The 21,616-nt window shown below is 53.0% G+C and overlaps 8 protein-coding genes across 8 annotated transcripts; 3 read left to right on the top strand and 5 right to left on the bottom strand.

Moving 5' to 3' along the window:
* Window positions 1-137: 137 nt before the first annotated feature.
* J4E90_007017 (uncharacterized protein) lies at window positions 138-1,466 on the bottom strand (the record flags this gene model as incomplete). Its single annotated transcript, XM_051436559.1, has 2 exons — window positions 138-1,188; window positions 1,240-1,466. The coding sequence occupies 2 exons, from the start codon at window positions 1,464-1,466 to the stop codon at window positions 138-140; spliced, it is 1,278 nt and encodes a 425-aa protein (XP_051289305.1).
* A 374-nt stretch (window positions 1,467-1,840) lies between these two features.
* J4E90_007016 (uncharacterized protein) lies at window positions 1,841-4,207 on the bottom strand (the record flags this gene model as incomplete). Its single annotated transcript, XM_051436558.1, has 1 exon — window positions 1,841-4,207. The coding sequence occupies one exon, from the start codon at window positions 4,205-4,207 to the stop codon at window positions 1,841-1,843; it is 2,367 nt and encodes a 788-aa protein (XP_051289304.1).
* Window positions 4,208-7,408: 3,201 nt separating this feature from the next.
* On the bottom strand, window positions 7,409-8,386 carry J4E90_007015 (uncharacterized protein; the record flags this gene model as incomplete). The annotated part of the gene is made up of 2 exons (XM_051436557.1): window positions 7,409-8,351; window positions 8,382-8,386. The coding sequence occupies 2 exons, from the start codon at window positions 8,384-8,386 to the stop codon at window positions 7,409-7,411; spliced, it is 948 nt and encodes a 315-aa protein (XP_051289303.1).
* Window positions 8,387-9,775: 1,389 nt separating this feature from the next.
* Window positions 9,776-12,334, top strand: J4E90_007014 (uncharacterized protein; the record flags this gene model as incomplete). The annotated part of the gene is made up of 3 exons (XM_051436556.1): window positions 9,776-10,486; window positions 10,540-11,812; window positions 11,886-12,334. 3 exons carry the CDS (start codon window positions 9,776-9,778, stop codon window positions 12,332-12,334), a joined length of 2,433 nt encoding a protein of 810 aa, XP_051289302.1.
* Window positions 12,335-12,855: 521 nt separating this feature from the next.
* J4E90_007013 (uncharacterized protein) lies at window positions 12,856-14,118 on the bottom strand (the record flags this gene model as incomplete). The annotated part of the gene is made up of 3 exons (XM_051436555.1): window positions 12,856-13,256; window positions 13,309-13,871; window positions 13,922-14,118. The coding sequence occupies 3 exons, from the start codon at window positions 14,116-14,118 to the stop codon at window positions 12,856-12,858; spliced, it is 1,161 nt and encodes a 386-aa protein (XP_051289301.1).
* A 912-nt stretch (window positions 14,119-15,030) lies between these two features.
* J4E90_007012 (uncharacterized protein) lies at window positions 15,031-16,797 on the top strand (the record flags this gene model as incomplete). Its single annotated transcript, XM_051436554.1, has 3 exons — window positions 15,031-15,279; window positions 15,334-16,200; window positions 16,255-16,797. 3 exons carry the CDS (start codon window positions 15,031-15,033, stop codon window positions 16,795-16,797), a joined length of 1,659 nt encoding a protein of 552 aa, XP_051289300.1.
* A 1,430-nt stretch (window positions 16,798-18,227) lies between these two features.
* On the bottom strand, window positions 18,228-20,900 carry J4E90_007011 (uncharacterized protein; the record flags this gene model as incomplete). The annotated part of the gene is made up of 1 exon (XM_051436553.1): window positions 18,228-20,900. The coding sequence occupies one exon, from the start codon at window positions 20,898-20,900 to the stop codon at window positions 18,228-18,230; it is 2,673 nt and encodes an 890-aa protein (XP_051289299.1).
* Window positions 20,901-21,320: 420 nt separating this feature from the next.
* On the top strand, window positions 21,321-21,572 carry J4E90_007010 (uncharacterized protein; the record flags this gene model as incomplete). Its single annotated transcript, XM_051436552.1, has 1 exon — window positions 21,321-21,572. One exon carries the CDS (start codon window positions 21,321-21,323, stop codon window positions 21,570-21,572), a length of 252 nt encoding a protein of 83 aa, XP_051289298.1.
* Between the last annotated feature and the right edge of the window lie 44 nt (window positions 21,573-21,616).

Here is a 21,616-nt window from a genome sequence, read left to right as displayed (position 1 = left end):
GGCGTTCTGCAAAGACTGTACTTCCTCAGAATTCTCCACAAGTCGGGGCCGAGCGGAGTAGGGTTTTTTCGCAAATTCTTGCTGATAGCGTGAGCTTCCTGGAAGGCTACAGTTAGTGGAGTTCGTTTCAATGAAGCTTATTTCCCTACATCTTTCCCTTCGCCAGCCCGATAGTAGAAGGCTACCTGACCCTCTTCGCTAATGTTGAGCGTCAACATCTTCTCCCACACCTTCTTGGCAATCTCCCTGGGCATAGGCTCGTGTCCGTGGCGGTAGGGATACATCATCACATCGCCCTTCTTGCCAATCGAACCCAGGAGCAGGTTGGTGTAATCCGTCAGCAGTTCGGAATTACTCGACCTATCTGCTCGTATTGCAGCTGACCAGATGGCGATGATACCCTCACTCTCTTCTGTTGCACCAGAAAGCGCATCGCGATCGGCGCTAGTGTTCCCCTTGACAAAGTTGTATCCGTAAACGTATTGTTGTCGCTGGGTTCCCCCGCGCGGCAATAACAGACCACGAAGGTACATGCGTGCTTGGTATTCGGGGTCGCGGATAAGATCGCCGTGGATAGTGCGGATGATGTCTTTTGGAGGATTGATGTCGAGGGTGACGGTGATCCATTCCTTGAAGTCGATGATATTCAGCCGTTTACCTGGTGCCTCCGTCCCTTTCACATCTTTGACTTTTCCTGGTTCGCCAACGATCAAACAAACATCCTCCCAGGCATGGTGATTACGGGTCCGGGGTTGACCTTTGTCCTTTTTCTTGATTTCCTTCAATTTGACCGCGTTGATGCGAGTGAGGGAGCAGATGAAGTTACCCTCTTTGTAAATGTAGTGCCAGCTGAAGCCGCCACTTTCGTGGCGCACATCGTAGCCATTACGTCGGTAAACAAGAGAAGATATCTTCATACCATCTCCATGTTGTCCAGTCTGTCCAGATTCGTCGGCCTTGGAAGTTGATCCAGTAGCCAAATCGGAAAATTTGAGGGTGGCTTCGAAGTTGACTATCTTCAGGCCTCCCATGCAGTTTCCATCCTTGTCACCCTTAAAGTGAATGTAGCCAAGAAGGTTCTCGTTATCTGGATGGCGCGCTTCAATGATGAGCTCTCGTCCTTTCTCAATGTACGTTGGTAGGAATCGGGACAGATCAAGGTCGAAGGATTTCAGAATGCCGTCTCTCCTACTCGTAGTTAGAGGCTGAAATCTCGGAAACTTCGGCGACCACACTTACCAGTTTTGATAGGACTCGCGGTAGGCTTCCATACATGTCCAATCTGGTCTATAATCGTTCACAATGTTAAGATCCTTTTTGGCCGTGTTTTTGCCAATCAGATCAGTGTTCAAGTCCAGGTGGAAGTCGTCGTCGTCGTCTGAGGACTTTTCAGCGCCCTCACCCACTGCCCTTGAAACTTGTGTGCTATGGATCATTGCGCCTTTAGTCAACGACACTGGCGCCATCTTACGGGTACCGACCTTGTGATGGCGCAACGTTGGCGAGGTGAAGTGGAGGGTACAAGAATCAATTTACCATCCAAAAGGGAATGTTGAAATTAGCGATCCATTAGAGCAGGGTAAGTGAGAGAGTCAAAATAGAGCAGCGCCCGTTTGCTACCGCACAGACCCCGTTAGCGTATCTTTCGGTCGCACAGCGACGCGCCCAGTCACGTGGACATGGCGACTTCCTAAATCGGCGAAATTTGTCTTCTGTGCGAACACGATTGGAAGTGTCCTAAGTGGTTTGTCTGATCCACTTTATCGCATTACCATGGAGTGGACGGCCAGTGTCAAATCGAGCTGTCTTCTCTGACCCCAACTACTCAACACAAGCAACCTCAAACGACAGTAACCGTCGCATTCCCCCTCAAATCCATCGAACTCGCCCCAACATGCACAACAAAATCCCCCTTCTCAACCACATACTGCATCTTCCTATCCCACAGCCCCCACTTCGCCACATCCAACTCAACACTAACATCCACCGTCTCACCCGCCTTGACCATAACCTTCTTGAAGCCCTTGAGCTCCTTGTTCGGCACCACCACACTAGCAAAGACATCTTGAACATAGACCTGCACTACCTCCTTGCCATCCACCTCTGATTCGTTCGTCACGGTCACGGTCGCGGTGATAGTGTCGCTGGGACTGACTTCGGTCTTTGAGAGTGTGACGTTAGAGTAAGTGAAGTTTGCGTAGGAGAGGCCGTATCCGAATTCGTATAGTGCCTGGGGGCTGTTGAGGACGTATTGGTGGCCGAATTGGAGAGTGCCGTTTGGTAGGATGGCTCCGGCGTCGGTGGCCCGCCCGGAGTTGAGGTAGTCGTAGTAGATTGGCAGGGTACCGACGTCGTAAGGGAAGGAGACTGAGAGTTTGCCGGAGGGCGTGACGTCGCCGAAGAGGACGTCGGCTAGTCCATTGCCGCCTTGCTCACCGGGGTAAAATTGCTGGAGGAGCGCGGCTGAGTTGTCGGAGATCCAGGGCTCGGTGACGGGCTTGCCGGAGGAGTATACGACGATGGTGGGTTTGCCGGTTTCGATGATGGCTTGGACGAGCTCGCCCATGGCGCCGACGAGGTTGAGTGATGCGACGTCTACATGTTCACCGGTAGTGGCGTTTAGACCTTGCCAGAGCTCTTGCTGATCGCGTGACCAGGTACCGACGACGACTACTGCGACATCTGCAGCCTCGGCTGCAGCAACGGCATCGGGGAAGCCAGACTGATCGTTTGACCAGCGCTCGCACCCTTGGGCGTAGGTCACAGTGCCACTCGATGCACTCTGAATGCCTTGCAACGGGGTAACGTTGGTAGGGTTGTACTGAGAGCGATAGACCACGTAGTCTCCGAGATTAGTGATGTTGGCCATAGGGCCAATGACAGCAATATTTGCAGACTTGGAGAGAGGCAAGGTGCTGTTCTTGTTCTCGAGCAAGACGATGGAGTCAGCCTCAAGTGTCCTCGCGAGCTGCACATGCTCTTCAGGGTGAATGATGGACTCAGTCGCGTTCGTGGAGAGGCCTTTGTATGGGTTCTCGAAGAGACCCATTTCGAATTTCGCTCGGAGCTGACGGCTCACGGCTCGGTCGACGATCTCGATGTCTAGCTTGCCTTCTTCGACTAAGCGTGGGATGTTTGCGTAGTTGTATGAGCCTCCACCCATCTCCACGTCGTTGCCGTTTGGTAGAGCCATGAGTGTTACCGCTTCGCTATCGATTGGCGTGTCTTCTGTTTTGCATTGGCACAGCTTGAAGTTGCAGCACAGCCTGTCTGTAGCGCCCGCATCCGAAGTGAGCCAGTACTTGTAACCCCATTCCTCGCGGAGAATTGTCTCTTGCATGTGGCCATCCGCGATTGAAGGGATTCCATCATAAGAGTGATAAGCACCCATGATGTTCCAGGCACCAGCATCCATGATCGCTCGATGAAAAGGCGGCAGCCAGGTAGTTCGCAGCTCTCTTTCGCCTCCATGAACTGGCCCAGTGTTGAGACCTTGCTCTGGATTACTGAATCCGGCAAAGTGCTTGACTGTGGCGCTAACATTAAGACTTTGCACTCCCTTGACGTATTCGTATGCCATTTCGCCAGCCAGGAAACCATCTTCGCCATATGTCTCCTCTACTCTTCCAAAACGCAGCTCACGCGCCAGATCCGCGAGTGGAGCGAACAGTTGATTGATGCCGAGAGGAGCCGATTCCTTTGCAATCGCCACAGCCATATCGTGTATCAGCTGCGGATCCCACGAGCATGCTTGCCCGATTGGGCTGTTGTAGATGGTCGCATTACCGACGAGCAAGCCATGTATAGCTTCCGTCTGAACCATTGCTGGAATGCCCAATGTCGTATTGTGCACGAGGTAGTCCTGGCCAATCTTGACGCCATTGCTGATCCATTCCGCAGGTATCGGATAGCCGACGTAGAATTGACCTGCGCGGACGCGAAAGTTCCATTCGAGTCCTGTCTCGTTGACAGCATTGGTGGTGGTATTGATCCAATTCGAGATATCTCCCTGAATGAGCTGAGCTGTCTTTTCCTCGATAGTCATCCGGGAAAGAAGATCCGCCACTCTGTCCTCGACTGGTGCGGAAGCATCCTTGTAAGTCGCATTCGCTGCTTGCTGTCTACGAACCAAGTCGTACGCGCTGCTAGGAAGGAGCAGAGCACACCCAGCAAGCAGGGAGGCTGAACCGGAGAAAAATTGCCGCATAATGGTATGGAGTGTACACCGCGTGAGTGAGTCTCGCCCAGATACTCGGTTCTAGACAATGTACCGTAAGTCTTATAGATGCTCTCCAGGGTCTACGGGCCGTTGGATGGGGTGCATGCAGACTTCTGGATGTACTGCGGACAATCTTCACCCGAGACGCTCATCGTATATTGAGGTACCGGTTCAATGGGTGATGATCTATGTCATACTTCCCAACCGAAATGATGCCGCGGGTTGTTGGGCTGCATGCGACGCGTGCTAACTCCTCGAGCGCACATTCGGTGCAGATCGGAAGGCTTGCTCTGATCGCATTTTCGTTATAGACGCGTGCATGTTCGACTTTACGCGTGGAAGCGAAGCGAAGAAAGCTGTGTCGAGTGTGTGGGACATGAGGTTTGATTGACGGAAGAAATGGTGGCTTGCGCTAGCCAAGGCGCTTCCCCCCGCTCTGGTCTCAAACGAACAACGCTCTCCGCACTTCAACCCCGGATCATCTCAGTCGTTGAACTTTCTTGACATAGTTTGATGTACTGTACTTGCTCCTTCGGAAACTAGGGACTGCATCCGTAGGCTCTGCAGCGCTGTTGCAGCTAATTGTAAACTCGATGACGTCGCCGGTCTTGAACGCATGGCATGGCAAGTTTGCTTGAATGAAATCTTCGTTTAACATTATGTAATACTCTTTCAACATCTAAAGCCTATGAGAACTCATCATAGCATACCCCGTAGACAATTGTCCATCTGACATCAAACTCAAGGCCCCGAATCTAGTATAAACGCCATATATGCGCCATAAAACCTGGTATATCCTCCTCTTTCCCCAATCCCATCCCAGCCCATCCCATCTCGCATCTCCCTTAATTACTCATACAAACATTAAATAATGTCATCGTAATAAACACATAAGAATCGTAATCGTCTTCTCTTCCTTACACCTCTCTCACATTCATCACATTTTACGCCAAAAGCAACAAAGGCATAAAGAAAGCCACCCACCACACCCTCTCTTTGCTCCTGTCACTCAGCATACCACTCGCACCTCCGGTGGCGGCCGGGGGTGCAGGTGGTTCACCTGTGTATTGCGAGATGCGTGTTGAGGTTGAAGTTGGTGTGGTGGCTGTGCTGAGCGTCGACCCGGCGACGAGGGCGCTGGAAGGTTCGGGGGTAGGGCGAGAGATGGGGGATGCGGAGCCACGGGAGGCGGAGGGGTTGTAGGAGAAGGGTGGGGCGGTGGGGAAGGCGCTGTCGGTGTTGGAGGGTGGTGATGGCGTTGAGGATGTGACGGTGACGGTGGAGAGGATGGTCGATGCGGAGTCGGTTAGTGATGATGATGTTTCTTCCGAACCGCTTGTTGATGTCGAGACCGGCTGGTCTACTGATGCCGATGCGGAAGCAGACGTGAGTGTAATCACGGTCGTTGTCGTTATCGCTGATGCAGTAGATTCGACGTTTGAAGTGGTCGGGAGTAGCGGAGTGGGTAGCGTCAGGATGACAGTGGTTGTCGTGGTTGTAGTCGTAGTGAACATGGTTTGGTGGTTGATATCGGGTATTAAGATCGACGACAAGAGCGGGAGGTTGATGGAAGCAGAAGCAGCCGGCTCATCAGCTTGACCAACTGCAGCTATTGCGAGACCAGGATGGATGCTGGCAAAAGCCGACGAGGGAGTAGCGCTGGGGGTTACCACAGTCGAAACAACTGGAGTGCTTGGCGATGCTGAGTAGTATACTGTCTCACAGACAACTTCAACTACTATGGGTACATAGCCTGGAGTGGGAACCGAAGCCGGCGAGACGACGGTTGCTGAGCCCGATAGCGATGGGTATATGTATGTTGAGTTCTGAGTAGTGGTATTGAGCGAAGTCGATGTTGTCAGTGCCGCTGGTAGTGCTCCTTGCGAAGAGCTGGATACTGCATATGGAGTTGATAACGAGGGAGGGGCGACGACAACGGATGTATTTGATGTTGACGGAATCGGGTACGGAACGATGGTCGCTGAGCTGGGCTCTGATATTAATGTTGATAAACTGTATGGCGGGACCGGTAGTCCAGTGGCATGTACGTGCGGTCGTGGTGCTCCCACGGTGGTAGCTATCAAGGTTAGTAAATCGCAAACACCCAAACAACCACTCCCTGTACTTACTACTATTCATCTCGTAGGGCTTTGACACTACATCACCAATTACACCCACCGACAGCGCACTCAGCACCATTATTGACGAACTTCCCCTCATGGTGAACGAATGTGGGACTGTGATTGCGCAAGGAACGACGTGCTGCTATTGGCCAGACACAGATCTCAAGCAGATCCGACGAAAGGGACAAAAAGAGTGCGGATTGACAGAGACACAGAGCGTTGAAAGAACTACTCCGAAGAACCGGCCCTCTGATCATATGTATTAATATTGGGGGGCTGATATTGACCGTTGCCAAAAACCAGGGTGGCCGGTCATGCCAGCCACCGGGCGATCCTACGAAGAAGCATGTTTGTCGCACACCAACGTTCGGTGTAGCGCAGCGCATGCACAACCTATGCACCGTGCCAGCGGCAGCTATCTGAAACTTTCCGGCTTGTCGATTTAGATGCATGCCATGGCAGTCGAGATGATGCGATGTTGCGGTGAATGAGGCGACAGTGAGAGTTGGCAAGGAAGGCGCGTCACGCACGGACCTTCACCACGTCAAAAACTTGGTACAACGCGCTACTTTGGTGTCACGATGGCTTGTCGCGCTGGCTACTGACAGCAGAAGCTGCAAATCGCCGTGGCACTGACCACTACGCGACAACACAAGTTGTCGCAATCTCACCGCCAGCGCAAAGGGCGGAAAGCGACAAGTCGTTGACAGCCCTGCCTAAACTTCAAGTTCAGCGAGACCTTGGACGTGAAATGAAGTGTGACGTCGACGATGCTGCGGAATAGAGTCACAAACGAAGGAACATGTGCAGTGGAATGATGTTTATTGATTCAAGTCTAGTATGCAGCGCGCAAATGCTGGGATGCACACCGCGTAAGATCTGTAGCCTCTCTCGTTAGCGTAGCTCTTAAGAAAAGGCGGTTCAAGAATGGGAGTGTTGGATGCATATCAGACAGCAGTTGGTACAATTTTTGGTCGACAGTAAATTCCGATCAGGTCTGTGATTAAAAGGTTTTTTCATCATTGCATAAGAGCGAAGAAAAGGTGCAGACTTACCATTGACCACATCATTCAACCTTTCGACGCTTGAAGAAAGTCTCGATGCTTTTCTGTGATGCATCATGTCGAGAGCTTTCGACACCACCACCAGTGCGTTTGAGGTTGCGGAGATGGTCCTTACGGTTGATCGCAAGGATAGTTGCGGACCACCCTTCAGCGAGTCGCGGCGCGATAGCCGGTGAAGATTGACCAGGTACCCGGGTGGGTGCTTCTGACTCCTGTTGGCATGCGGGGCCATGTTCAATTGCCGCTTGCGGTACTTTGACCTCGCCCAGACCTTGATCCGTGGCCGGCATCTCAACCGGCGACGAAGAAGGTTCTGGGCTAAGCACCACGTGCACATCTCCAGAGGCGCTGTGGTCATCAGGCTCTGCCTTCGTCATGTACAGCTCGAGGTAGCCGGTGTTAGACCAGCCACCAAGATGCTCGAGCGAATGTCGCGCCGTCGCTTGAAGCTCTGGAGAGAGCGCAACACTCTTGTGCGGAAGGCGCAAAAGCAGTCGCTTCCAAAGAGTGGAGAGGAAAATGCCATGCGAGACTATCGCAACCACGGTATCAGCGTCTTTCGACGCTTCGCCGAGGAGCGGCAAGAGATGCTCATCGAGGAATGAGTCGGCTCTGTGCGCCATGATCTCTTTCGACTCCACTTCCACGAAGCCTGGTGTATCCTTGTTGTCAAGTCGATCGTGGAACTTCTTCCCTTCCTTCGATCCGAAGTCCTGCTCCATCAACGCCCGTAGCTGCACGACATCCGGAACCGCTTTCGCAGTGTTATCGTCGCTTGCGGGCGTCAATTGAGCCTCTCGGATCTTGCCAGCTGTTTTCACAGCCCGCTGAAGGTGCGACGAGAAGAGGTGGGTGAATGTCAACCCCTGGGACCTGAAGTGCTGTCCAAGGCGGGTGGCCTGTTGGTAGCCGTGGTTGGTGAGCGCTGAATCTCTGCTACCGGCACTGTAATAATTAGCAACGAACGCCGATGACGACATACGGAAAGCTTACTAGAGTTGGGCGACATTGTCGACTGTCTCCCCATGCCGGATCAGAAACAGCCTCATCGATCGCGCCATGGTGCCCACATAGGGCGGTATGAAGCGCTGTCGAGCTTCATGGATGAGTGAGGCGGGTAGAGAATGGCAGAGCTCTAAGAAATTGCGCGCGTCATTTTGGATGACATGGTCCGTGTTAGCGCCGTGATGACTAAGTGAGCCAGCTCTCTACAGCAGATTATCGTGAGCTAATTCCAGCGGAGACAGCACCATGGGGCAGCTACGTTACCCTTTGGATAACGCGATGGTTACGCATCACTATACTCACAAGTATACCTAGCTCTGCTCAATTCTGGATACCCGTATGTACGCCCTACCTAGGTAGTCGCAATCGCCCTTACGGACACAAGCAGGTCATGACCAACGGGCAGTCTATGATAAAGATTACAGATCGTACCCTCCAATGAACACTCGTTGCTGGAGAATTATCATTGCATTTTATCGCATCACATCTCGTCTTCGGGTACAAACTGACAGACAGGTTGGTACTGTTACGATAGGGCAGAAGTTCACATCCGTGGATCTGTCGCAATGTCAAAACCTTCGCTGGAGAATGTTACGCTATACGAACAACAAACTAGAGCTCTCCTCTACATCTTTCGAATCATAGGTTTTCCGAATCTTCTCGTTGAAAACAGACGGAGAACACGCGCCATAGCCCAGCAGAATTGCGCACATCCAAATCAGTTCACTTTGAGGAGCACTATTGGGCTCACCAACATATTAACCTTCTGGTCGTTATTGTTTTGATACCTGGATTTCCTCCATTGGCGCCTTGCGGAGAAATGAGGTTCTCCGCCTTGAACTACAACGAACCGACCCCACCCGGCTGTTCGCTCTTGGACATGTCTCTCACTTCGCTCACACCGACTCTTCCACCGCTATGTCATAACACCTCCAGCCAAACATTCTCTTCGCTAAACTTCCGGTCCGCTATCACTTCCTTCCATATTTCCTTCAGCTTTCCGTTCAGCTGAAGTTATCAGACCCTCAGTTGGCCTCCTTGAGATCTACTTCTGCTGCTGAGCGACAAATCATTTCTCGTTTTCACCCCGGTTCTTTCGCTGTAATTGATTTGGTCATAACAAGACCATTGACGTTTGCTAAACTCTGGCGCGCTTAGACTCACCTCTCAGCCTTCTCAAGCGCCAGCGTGTCTATCACTGACGCACCCCCGTCCTTATGTTGGCTACGAAATTCCACACACGTGCTTCTATCACCAGCCCCGCACTTCGGATGGACTTATCCTATCACTGTACCATTTCGACTTAACTATCAAAACCTCGACGCTTCCTTCATCACCACTCGGCGCACAGATCTTCAACCAGCATGGAAGACGATGGCATGCCAGCTCGTCCTGAGGTCGAGTTCGACTTCAATCTACCGCATGGTCTTGACGCCGAACCAGAGACAATTGCGCACAACGCTCATCCTGATGATGTAGTGCGATCTAGAAGCGACGGAGGTCATGATGATGATGAGCCAATGGAAGATGTTCAGCAAGCGGTGCAGCGAGATCTTGACCTGGATCCACCTCGACAGAACGCAGCCCAACACGACATGAACTACAACACGCTGGAGGAAGGTTTCTCCGACGATGAGGATGCTCCCAAGGCATTCGACCGCTCTTGGACCGCTCATCGAGCTCGGAGGTCTTCGCCCAAAAGTAAGAAGTCGCCGAGAACCGACGATGGCGACGATGAAGCCAGTCCTAGGAGCAAGAAACCGCGCCAGTCACTTTTCGGGGGCTTGGCAGAGGAAGTCGAAGAAGACCATTTCGACGATCTTTTCGAAGAACAGCCTGACGATCCCCTTGTAGATGAGGAAGTAGACTTACCTGAGACGGAGATGCCCAGACATAGCATCGGCAATCGCATGTCTAGTCTTAATCTCGACCAACAAGAGAGAGAAGTCAGTCCGTTCGAGCAACAATTCAACCTTGGCTTTGAGCAACCCGGAGACTCCGACAGAGAAGGCATGTCTTCAAGAGGATCTCCAGCGCCATCTGACGGCGAAATCGTCATTCCTCCAGATACGCAGGTGAGACTGTTCATTCTATTACCACTGTCACAGTCAAGTACTTACTTTACCAGCCGGCCTATGGATTGCGACAAGGTATCGACCGAAAGAAGACTTACACTTATGTCGATCAGGATGCGTCGGGCAACTTTGATCCCGCGCAAGAGACACAGAACAAGGCACTGAAATTGAAGCAAGCGAAGGCTGCCAAAGCCGCCAAAGCCGCCCATCGTTTCAAGAAGGGGAAGCAGCGCGCCTCGAAAGAGAATATCATGAAGTGCATTGTCAGACTGCGCTTCGAAAACTTCGGCAATGTGAGGAACGTCACCAACGAGGAGGATAACTGGCCAGAAGACTGGGAGGACATTGATTCTGAAGCTGAGCATAAACTGCAAGAGTATCGAGACTTCTTCCGCCGCAAGACCCCCGATCGCTCCATGCAGCAACCCATTGAAGATCCCCGTTCCGAGGTCGACGATCTGACAGGCCATCCAGCAGCGCGAGGCTGCACATCTTGTCGCAACAACGAAACAGATTGCTCTCTAGTAGCAGGTGGTCAGTACCCTTGCCAGGAATGCTTCGACATGGCACAGGAGTGCGAACCTATCATCTCGCCTACCGAGAAAGGCCGCTGCAAGCAATGTGTCGAAGACAACAACGAGCGCTGTTCTTTCGAAGATGAGCCGCGTCAAGCCATTTGCGACCATTGCGCCGACAACGAGTACATATGCGAAGCACTTCCGCCAGTGGGCTACCGCGCTGAACGGATTAGCATAGATGAAATCATCTATACCGAGAACCGGCCCCACATACAATGCACGCACTGTCGCATGGAGAAGAAGCGCTGTAGCCTCAAGAAGAAGACCGATAAGCCGCCGTGCAAGCGCTGCAAGAAGAACCACATTGGCTGTACCTTCCAGGATATACCCAAGGTCGTCAAAGAGAAGAAGAAAAAGGTGCTGGGACCGACTGAGGGAGACGCACCGGAAGTTGCTGTACCTGACCACGATTACTTTACTAAAGAAGATCTTGAAGATTTATACGGAGAAGACGTACCGATGTTCTCACGCTCCCCGACTCCCGAACTCGAGATGGAAGACGAGGCTGGTCACAAGGGCAAGCTGACAAAGATTAAGACCTGCTTCGCGCATCCTATTCAGTTCGGTGGGCAGAAAACCACTAGCGACTGCAATTTTTGCGATATCCCCAACTTTGGGTTCACTGGGCTGTTCGAGAAGGAAGTTCATGTCATCGAATGGCATAACGGGATGGGATACACTGAGGTTGGTGGCGGGCATGCGGAGAACAGCAGCGGCGGTGCGACTATGTGCCAGGATTGCACGATGAGTAAGCTACATCTTTCGCTTTCTTCAAAAGGGTTTTTGTAATTCACGATCAATTTTACTAACAATTCCACCAGGCAGAGTGCAGATTGTGGCTTGCGGAGGACACGAAATTCAGCACATCTTCCCCAACGGCATGACCCCAGATTTCGATCAGACAGCCGCCGATCTCCTAGATTCTGCTGAGACATCGACAGGAGTCCAGCAACAACTCCAGCGCTGGTGTTCGATGTGCTTCACCCCTGCCACATTCACCTGCCGCACACACCAAATCTCACTGTTCGACCAAGAGATTGAGGGATGCGGATTGAAGCTCTGTATCGGCTGCCAAGTCAGGCTCACACAAAAGTTCAACAACGACAGTAGCCTGATGGCCGAGACACTGGATCTTGAGGCGAAGGCTAGCGCGGATGAAGACATGGATCCTGAGAACAGCATGGTGGTCAGGGCAGACGTTGGTTTTCTATGCCAGGAAGGTTTACTTATGAGAAGTCTTGGACATGAAGCGGAAGAGTCAGAGCTCTGACTCGAGCTACTGGGCTTGATGGGTGGATATCGGAAAAGGCGTACTGGCGCTATGGATGCGCGAAAGCGACCCTGGAGTGAAGCTTCGGCGTCATGCGGAGCCAGCATCTTTCTCATTTATGGCTTTGTTATACGATCTCATTCTCTATTCCAATATATATCGCTGTGCTTATTTTATAATATTCTCTCTATTCTAACAGCTTCATGATGTTCTCGCCCTATTGAAGGGAGAAATTGGACAGGTGCATTGCAGCCTACCTTGGTTTCCAGACATATGTTTTTCACAAACAAAGGTAATGTAGGCTTCAAAAGTTGATTTTAGTTGTACTCTGTAGAGGTACGGGCCTAGGTTTTCCGTTGATAGGGGTGTTCTGGGCAAGTACGCGTTCGCGGGCTCTCCTCCGCGCCAACTATGACGTATGCGATCTGGCGTGTCTCCTTCCTTTTCCAACCTCGCCCTTTGTCAACATGTCAACTCTCGAGGGCAACAAAAACTTCATCTATCATCTTACGCTGATTCAACTAATACTCAAAGCCAGCCGCCTTCTTTTCCTCCACATCGGTCTCAAACGGCGCCTCAGCCTGCGGCGTAATCCTCGCCAAATGCCTGCGCGCGCCATCATCCCAGTCGAGCAACGCACTGTGCGCCGTAACGCGATTATCCCAAACCACAACCGTACCCGGCGCCCACTTGACGCGTGCCTGGAAGTCCTGTCCTTTCGCGATATGATCGTACAGGAAGTTGAGTAAGAAGTCCGACTCCTCTTTCTTGAAGCCTACGATGCGTCGGCTGAACTGCGGGTTCACGAAGAGCGCTTTCTCGCCTGTCGCAGGATGTGTCCGCACGAGCGGGTGGATTGAGGTTACTGGGTCGCGACGCACGATGCCGCCGCGGTTCTTGCTGTTGTCGGCTTGCTCGACGGCTGAGATGGTGTTAACACTTCACATGTCTTGTTGTTCGGTGTCGAGGCTTACCTGAGTGAACGACTTTCAAGCCGTGTAGTCGCTTCCTGAACTCTGGCGAGAGTCTGTTATACGCTACTGCTTGGTTTGCGAACAAAGTATCACCCCCCGCCGCTGGCCCATCAAGGACATACAGGAATGTAGTACCGGGTGGCTGCTTTTCATACGTCACATCTGAATGCCAGGTAATCGAGTTCGTCCGCTCTTCAAAGAAGTCTCGCGCCGTGGTGTCGTCGGTACCTCGGTGGACGAGATGGACCTGAGGATAGCCCTCAGGAGCACCTGATGTAGGATGGATATGGTGTCGACCGAAGTATCCACCGAAAGCGAGTGCGTCTTTGATTGGGATGTCTGCGAAGTCCTGATCGCGGAACGCTACGACCTTTTTCTGGGCGACGAACAGTGCGAGTTCATCTTTTCCGGCATCCGTCAGCTTGCTTAGCTGGATACCATGGACTTCAGCGCCGATGTTTGCTGTAATGTCGGCGACAGTCGCGTTCGCCAAGAGGTTAGGGAACGAAGGGTCGGCATCTTTTCCGTGTTCAGTGTGCTCGAATGGCTCCCATGGTGGGTACCTGAGCCGCTGATTAGTCTCCGGCACCATTGACGGTATGTCGATACTCACTTTCTGCCCTTCTCATTGTCCCAAGTCGGGAGGTAGTGCGGATACTTGGCAGGTGCATGCTTATCAGTCCCGCGCAGCTCGAGTTCCTTTTGGAAGACCTTCGGGCCACCAAAGGCAGCTTCTTTGTACTGACCAACTCCAGACTTGTAGCCGACAGTAGTCTGTTCGGTGACCTCTTCGATGAGTGCGGGAGCCATGTTGGTATCCAACGATATCACTTAGGGTGATGGTGAGGAGCGTCAATTTGGAAGTCTATCACATCACCTATGAGGCGACCTTATATGTACGAATCGCACCATAAATGTGAGTAGCAATGCTTCATTGCGACTCGACATTGGCTACGCGCAACCCCGCTCTTGCGAACTCAACACCAAGTTGCCACAATCATCGGATGTCGCAGTCAAGTAATCTATCTTGGCGATCCAGTGAGGTTCACTGCCGCGATATACCCCGATCAATCAGCGTGCGATCATATTGCATCAAGCATGCACTGTATTGCTTCATACTTTCTTCCTACACCAGACTAACCGCGAGTAGCAAAGACCAACGACCTGTGCAAGGCTTCTTGCAACCGAACCATCCCACGCGATGTCGAATATACCAAGACTCTGGCGTCAGTGTTATCTCCGAACGCACCGTTGCAGTAGCGGCGGATATGGTGTTCCATATCTATGTCGCCAACACCCCAGCCAATCACGCAATCCATCATCGAAAGAAGCTATGACGAATCAACTCCAGATATGCTGCACAGAACCGCTCGACCCCGCTGCGAAATAATATCCACTGTTTGCGTGCTCGTTAGATTTGGCGGCACGATTGCCGCTGTCAGTTCCGCGGCCAGTATCGGAATCCAAGTGTAACCGAGAGGCGCAAAGATGGCGAAGATGCATTGACAGTCGGTGGATACACGGTCATTGTGCGTTGCAACGCTAGCAAAATTGCGAAACTGTTCCTCTGAACGATGCACGTCCAGAAGCTCTGCGCATGGGATGGTTATCGCGTGGGTCAACGAGCGAGAGAGGGCCTACAGATATAATGAGAGCGCATCCTCATAGCATTCTCAATATGAGAGTACTTCATTGACCTTGAAGAGCAGCTCAAGTTTCAAGATGGTCGCCAATGATACTGCTGACGACTACCCCGTCGATAGCAAAGTGATTCTCGACACTGCGGAAAGCGACAACAACAGCGACACGGCAGCCAGCACATCCGGTACCAAAACAAGATATGGCACGACCTTCATATCTTCAGACATCGGAAAAGACCGAAACAGGCCCGTCGATTCCTACGAAGGCATCCATCGATACGATCCGGACTTCGTCTGGGACAAGCCGGAAGAAAAGCGTCTCGTGCGCAAGGTAAACAATATCATTCTTCAAGGATCAACGAAGCCCACGCTGACCTACCCCCAGATCGACAAGCGCATTTGCACCTGGGCCTGCCTAATGTTCTTCGCCCTCCAACTCGACCGAGGCAACATATCGCAAGCCCTGAGCGACAACATGCTCGACGACCTCGGCATGAACACCAACGACTACAACTACGGGCAGACCATCTTCTACCTCTGCTTCCTATGCGCTGAACTACCCTCGCAACTCATCAGCAAGAAGCTTGGACCCGATAACTGGATTCCCGTTCAGATGGTCAGCTGGAGTCTCGTGGCCAGCTTTCAAGCTTTCCTGAGTGGACGTAGTTCGTTCTTTGCTTGCCGCGCGCTGCTGGGGTTGGTTGAGGGTGGGTTTATTCCTGATAATATTCTTTACCTGAGTTACTTCTACACTGGGTGGGAGTTACCTGGGCGGTTGAGTTGGTTCTGGGTGAGCTACCAGTCTACTCAGATTGTCTCTGCCTTCTTCGCCTTTGGGATCTTGCGTCTGCGCGGACACAATGGCATGGAGGGATGGCGTTGGCTATTCGCTCTCGAGGGTATGTTGACAGGCTGCATCGGTATTGCATCTTGGTTTTACTTGCCACCCAGTCCGACACAGACTGCGAGTAAGGCGTGGAATCCGTTCCGTGGAAAAGACGGATGGTTCAATGAGAGAGAAGAGAAGATCATGGTCAACCGCATACTGAGGGATGACCCTAGCAAAGGCGACATGCACAACAGACAAGGTCTAAGCTTCCGCATGCTGTGGGACTGTCTCAGGGACTATCACATGTGGCCAATCTACCTACTCGGCTTATCATGGACAATACCAACCACACCTTCAACAGCATATCTCACGCTCCAACTCCGCTCCCTCGGCTTCGGCACCTTCGAAACCAATCTCCTCACCGTCAGCACCCCCTTCCCATCTCCCCATCTCCTTACTACGACTAACACACCCCAGATCCCCGCATACGTCCTCTTCATCCTACAACTCCTCTTCTGGACCTACATATCCGAGCGCTTCAACCAACGCTTCGTCGTCGGCCTGATATCGCAGATCTGGGCCTTACCCCTACTCATCGCGCTGGAACTCCTCCCTGCAACCGCGTCGCCCTGGTCACGCTGGGTCCTCTCAACCCTCCTCGTCGGACACCCATATATCCACGCTATCCTCGTCGCCATCACATCGCGCAACGCTGGTGCAGTGCGCACGCGCACGGTGGCGAGTGCGCTGTACAATATGTGTGTCCAGGCGAGTAGTATTATCAGTCAGAATATTTATCGAGACGACGATAAGCCGCTTTATCGGAGGGGGAATAAGGTCCTACTTGCGATTTGTGCGTATAATTTTGTGCTGTTTGTTGGGGCGAAGGTGTATTATGTGAATGTTAATAGGAAGAGGGATGGGGTTTGGGAGGGTATGACAAGGGAGGAGAAGGAGATGTATTTGGAGACTACGGAGGATGAGGGGAATAGGCGGTTGGACTTTCGGTTTGCGCATTGAGTGGTGGTTCTTTTGCGTTGGGCTGTTGGGTAGGTCGCAAGATCCCCGCTGCTGGACACTGGAGTGTGGACTAGCTAGATTCGGTATCGCGCGGCCATTGAGACTACCACGAGCCATTCAAAACAGATTCATCCACTTTACTTGGCCTTGAAATTGTTGTGATCTTGCATGTCACGAATGAAGCACCTAGCACACTCATCTCACGGTCACTAGATACAGTAGTAACGACAAGATCGCTGCGTTGTAAGATAGACGTCATCAACGTCATAGGCCATATTCTACATGTATAACAACGTCCATCATCTCGACGTAGAAATCTAGATAGCGAACAATATCCGATTTCACTAGATCCTTCCATCCTCCTTAAACTAGAGTTTCAACCAGACTAACACCAAAATTGCCATCACAACCACCATGCCAACAGCCCTCATAACAGGCGCAAACTCCGGCATCAGCCACGCCCTCGCCAAAATCCTCATCAACGAAGTCAGCAAAAACCCCCATCTCCATCCCCCTCTCCCTTCAACAGCTTAACAAGCCCCCATCCAGAACTACACCGTACTAGCAACAGACCAAACCCTCGGTCCCGCCCTAACCTCGCTTCCCTGCGAAACCCACCAGCTCGACGTTTCCTCCCTTTTATCAATCCAGTCTTTTGCCCAGTGCATCGGCGCAGACACACCGTTCGACCTCGTCCTCCATGTCGCTGGTGTCATGGAAAGACCTGAGGACGATGCGCTCCGCACGGTTGATTTGGATGGACTGCAGAGAACGTTTGCGGTGAACACTTTCGGCCCGCTGCTCCTGACGCAAGCGCTCTTGCCCAATATACTCAAGGCGTCTTCCCCGAAGATTGCAGTGGTGTCGAGTCGTGTGGGTAGCATGAAGGATAATTCGTCGGGAGGCCAGTACGCGTATCGCGCGAGTAAAGCAGGGGTGAATAGTTTGTTTAAGAGTTTGAGTGTGGATTTGAGAGAGGATGGTGTGGTGGTGTTGGTGCTGCATCCGGGAATTGTGAAGACGGATCTAGATCCGCGACACAAGGAAGGAGCAGATGTGCCAGGGGCGGTGGAACCGGATGAAGCGGCGAGGGGGCTGTGGGATGTGTTGAGGGGGAAGGGGATAGAGTGTACAGGGAAGTTTTTCCATAGGAATGGGGAGGAGTTGCCTTGGTGATAGGGGTTGGTGTGGGAAGTAAGGGTTGTGGGTTTGCTTGTTTGCATATCCATTGGGTTTCGTCGAACATGTGATGTCGTATACATCTCGCAATCGTACATTCCGGAAAAGAGGAACAACAAGAAAAGGCATAAACGCCACCGTCGGTCTACACACGCAACCCGCAGACGTATCCCCCAAACACAAGAAAGAACAAGACACAAAACGTACACATACAACACCACCTATCCAACCTTTTCCATCCTCCCCTCCGCCTACGCACCCACCCCAGCCACACTCAGACCCCCTCCCCCAACATTCCCCATCCCTACACCCATCCCCAACCCCGTCCTCGTCCCTCCCCTCGGCCCCACAAACCCCTGTCTCTGCCTCCCCGTCCTCCCCCTCCCCAACCAATTATACTTCAACTCCTTATTCAGGCGCCCAATTTTCTCCTGCGCATCATCGCTAGACTGTAGAGAGACGAGTACGGACACGCATTGCAGCATGCGGCCGACTGTTTCGGTGACTTTGGTGCTGTCCATGGGGGTTTGGCGGAGGGAGGAGGGGGCGTTGGATGTGAAGTTGCCGTGGGATGTTGGGGGTGGGTGGAGGTGGGAGATCGTTGGGTGGAGGGCGTGTTGGGCGTTTGAGGAGGAGGTAGGGTGGTTGAGTGATTGGGGGTGGTAGTGGGGAGGCGGGTGGGAGGATGGGTTTGAGGAGAAGGAGCCGGCGGATGTGTTCGATGTTGCGCGTGAGCGTGTGCTGTTTGCGAATGTCGAACTCGTCATACTCGTCGTACTCTCCAGATAGCCCGCACTCGACGTACTCGTCGAATTCAGACTCCCCATCTCCCCCCCTCCACTCTGTCTCTCCCCCGCGCCCCCAAACCCACTCCCCGCAGTCCCCGGCCTATGATCCGGAATCGGACTCGGACTCTCCAACCCCGCATTAAGATTCTCCAGACTAAGCCGCGAGAAAATCGCCATAAGCGCTTCATACCTCGGCAGAATAACAATATCCCTAAACATAAGCAGCGTAATCCTCCTAACCTCCAGCTCCCCAAGTATAGGTATATTCCTATGTTCCGGACTCTTCGTATTCATCTCGTCAGGCAACATGACGCCCCAGAACTCGCCTGCCTGGGCACTCGTCATGATGCCGCTGCCTCTGAACTCGAGGTCGAGGGGGAGGAAGACGGCTTGCAGGAAGGGGAGGATGGTGGTGAAGACTACGAGCCACATTTCTACCAGGTGTGGGATGAGGCGGTCGTCGGGGACGTGGCGGAGGGTTTGGTCGAGAGAGCCGAAGCCGGTTTGGAGGAGTTCGTTTAGGTCTTCGATGAGGATTATGGGGGACCGTTTGTGGATGCAGCGTTTTATGTGCACGGTTACTAGGGCGTTGAAATCTTCGACGGGGGGTCGCGGGTCTTCTCCTTCGAATATTAAGAGTACTCGTGCTTTTAAGAGTGGCCAGGCGTCGTCGGGCGAGAGGCCGTTGATGCCGAAGGAGCTGCCCAGGTGAAGCATCTCTGTTGTGTGAGAGATAGTTTGGCTGGGCGTGCTCATGTTGGGGGTTGTGGTTATGCTGCTGGCTAGAGACGGCCATTCTGATCGCTCGGTGCTAAACGACTGGTTCCGCTCTCGATATGGGGGTTCGAGTTGCGCGTCTAGAAATGCGGCGGCCTTCTCTTCCTTCTTCGCTCGTCGGAGATGGCGTCCTCCATGCCGGAGATCTAGACCGGTTACTGAATTTGCAAAACTACTTGAATGCCCTGGCGATGAAGGCGCGGCGAAGGAATACAGCGGCTCTGGTGCGCTAGGGTTTGTAGGCTTGGAATTACTGCTCGCAGACGACAATGGCAGTGCGAAGCCATCCTGGTCTTTCAACTTGTTCTTCTGTCGTGACAAGAAGTGGTGTTTATGCTTCTCCTCTTTCCTCTCGGGTAGAGAATCATTCCGTGGAGGTACTAGCGTGGATGTCGACGCGTTGGCAGAAGAGTACAAGGAAGCATTACTGCTATTTGTCGCCGAATCAACCAAGCTCGTCGTCGACCCCGCCATCATCATGCGATTCAGCGCCTGTGAGCTATGAATGCCGATGCCAATCTTGCCCGGCGACGGTAGCGCCTGGTGTTTGCCATCCAACCTATTATCCACCTTGATGTTCTTCGGCTTGGACGAGAACAGCTTCCCGCCTATCCTGCTCTTCCCCTCCTTTGGCTTCTGCAGCTGCGGTGGCTCGGGCGTCGACACCAACTTAGGCGACGCGTGTGGTTGTTGTGTCCCTTCAATGCCAGGCGAGTTGAGCGGACTCCGTGGAAACGCCGCGTTCGCAGCGCTCGTGGCGGCCATCCTGCCTCCCCCGACACCATTCGAGTACGTAATGCCATTCGTCCTAAACGTGACCTGCGCCGGCACAGGCGGCGGACTCATGGGCTGGCCCCGTCCTGCAGGCGCAGCTTCGTTCGGAGCGGGTATCGTGGTGGAGCGCTTGCGATTGTGCTGGGGGTTCGAGGCATATGCGGCCTGGGCGGCGATCTGCGAGGCGGTAAGATGGGTCTGCGAGGCCATGGTATTGTCGCGGTCCCGTATAGAGCCCTCCTTCATGGAACTCAGACTGGGCTCGAAGTAGCCCTGGGAGCGCTGGCGGGGGCGGTGTCCTAGATGCGCGCCAATGTGACTCTGGCTCTGTGTTGCATCGCGCACAATGCCGGGACGCGAGTAGTTTTGCGCTGGGGCGCCGCGCGAGTCTGCTGACGTCGGCGACTTTGCGGACGAGGGCGAGAGTATCGAGGTGGGCAGGGGAGAGCGGCGCTGTTGTTGTTGTTGTTGTTGCTGCTGCAGCGTGGCGTGGGAGCCGTCCGAGTCGGAGTCGTCGAGCGAGGGGCGGTGAATCGAGGGCGTGTGGATGGATGGCGTCTGGGGAGGGGGTGAAGAGGGCGCCATCGTGGGCCGTCGCACTGCAGGCCCTCTCGTATTACCGCGTGGGTTGCTTTTGCGACAGTGTGGCTGTTTGCAGGGACAGGGTGTAGAGGCGGTGGCTGTAGGCCTGGCCAAACACACGGGACGGATGGAAAGTGAATGTGGGGACGAGGGAAGCAGAAACTCGTGTCTAGTCGTATTCCCGCATGGCCTGCATGGAGATAGTAGCAGATACAGCGTTATCCAAGCGCAGGTGGAGGTGTCACTGCCACTGTTACATGCACCGTTGATGGATCGACGTCGCGTGGCCGTGCTGTCTCCACCCCGAGCCGCTTGACCCCGCCTATCTTCAATTAACTAACTCCTTCACTCCAACACTCAATACACCAATAACATATCCACCCCTACTCAGAAGATACCACCCGCTGGAACTCACCACCCAACATGCCCTCTCTAACAGCGACCTACACATCCCCGACCTCGGACCCCCAAACCTTCACCTCCGAACTCCCCGCACTCGCCTCACCACCCACAACCACCGATCGCGTCGCATATCTCGATGCCCTCTCCTCGTCCCTCAAGACCCTCCAGGCAGACGTAAACGCATTCCTAACGCAAAAAATGGCCGACGACAAAGCCGCCGACGACGCAAAAGACGAGGAGACATATGGCGAGGAAGTCGTTGATGAAGACTGAGAGTCTCTTGCATGAAGAAGCGCATTCTTGACGGATATACATTT

Source organism: Alternaria incomplexa (genome assembly GCF_024043165.1).
Source record: "Alternaria incomplexa strain BMP 0042 chromosome Unknown scaffold_10, whole genome shotgun sequence".
NCBI classification, from domain to species: Eukaryota; Fungi; Ascomycota; class Dothideomycetes; order Pleosporales; family Pleosporaceae; genus Alternaria; species Alternaria incomplexa.
The sequence above is the reverse complement of the archived record's forward strand: the minus strand, read 5'-3'. Positions and strand labels throughout refer to the sequence as shown.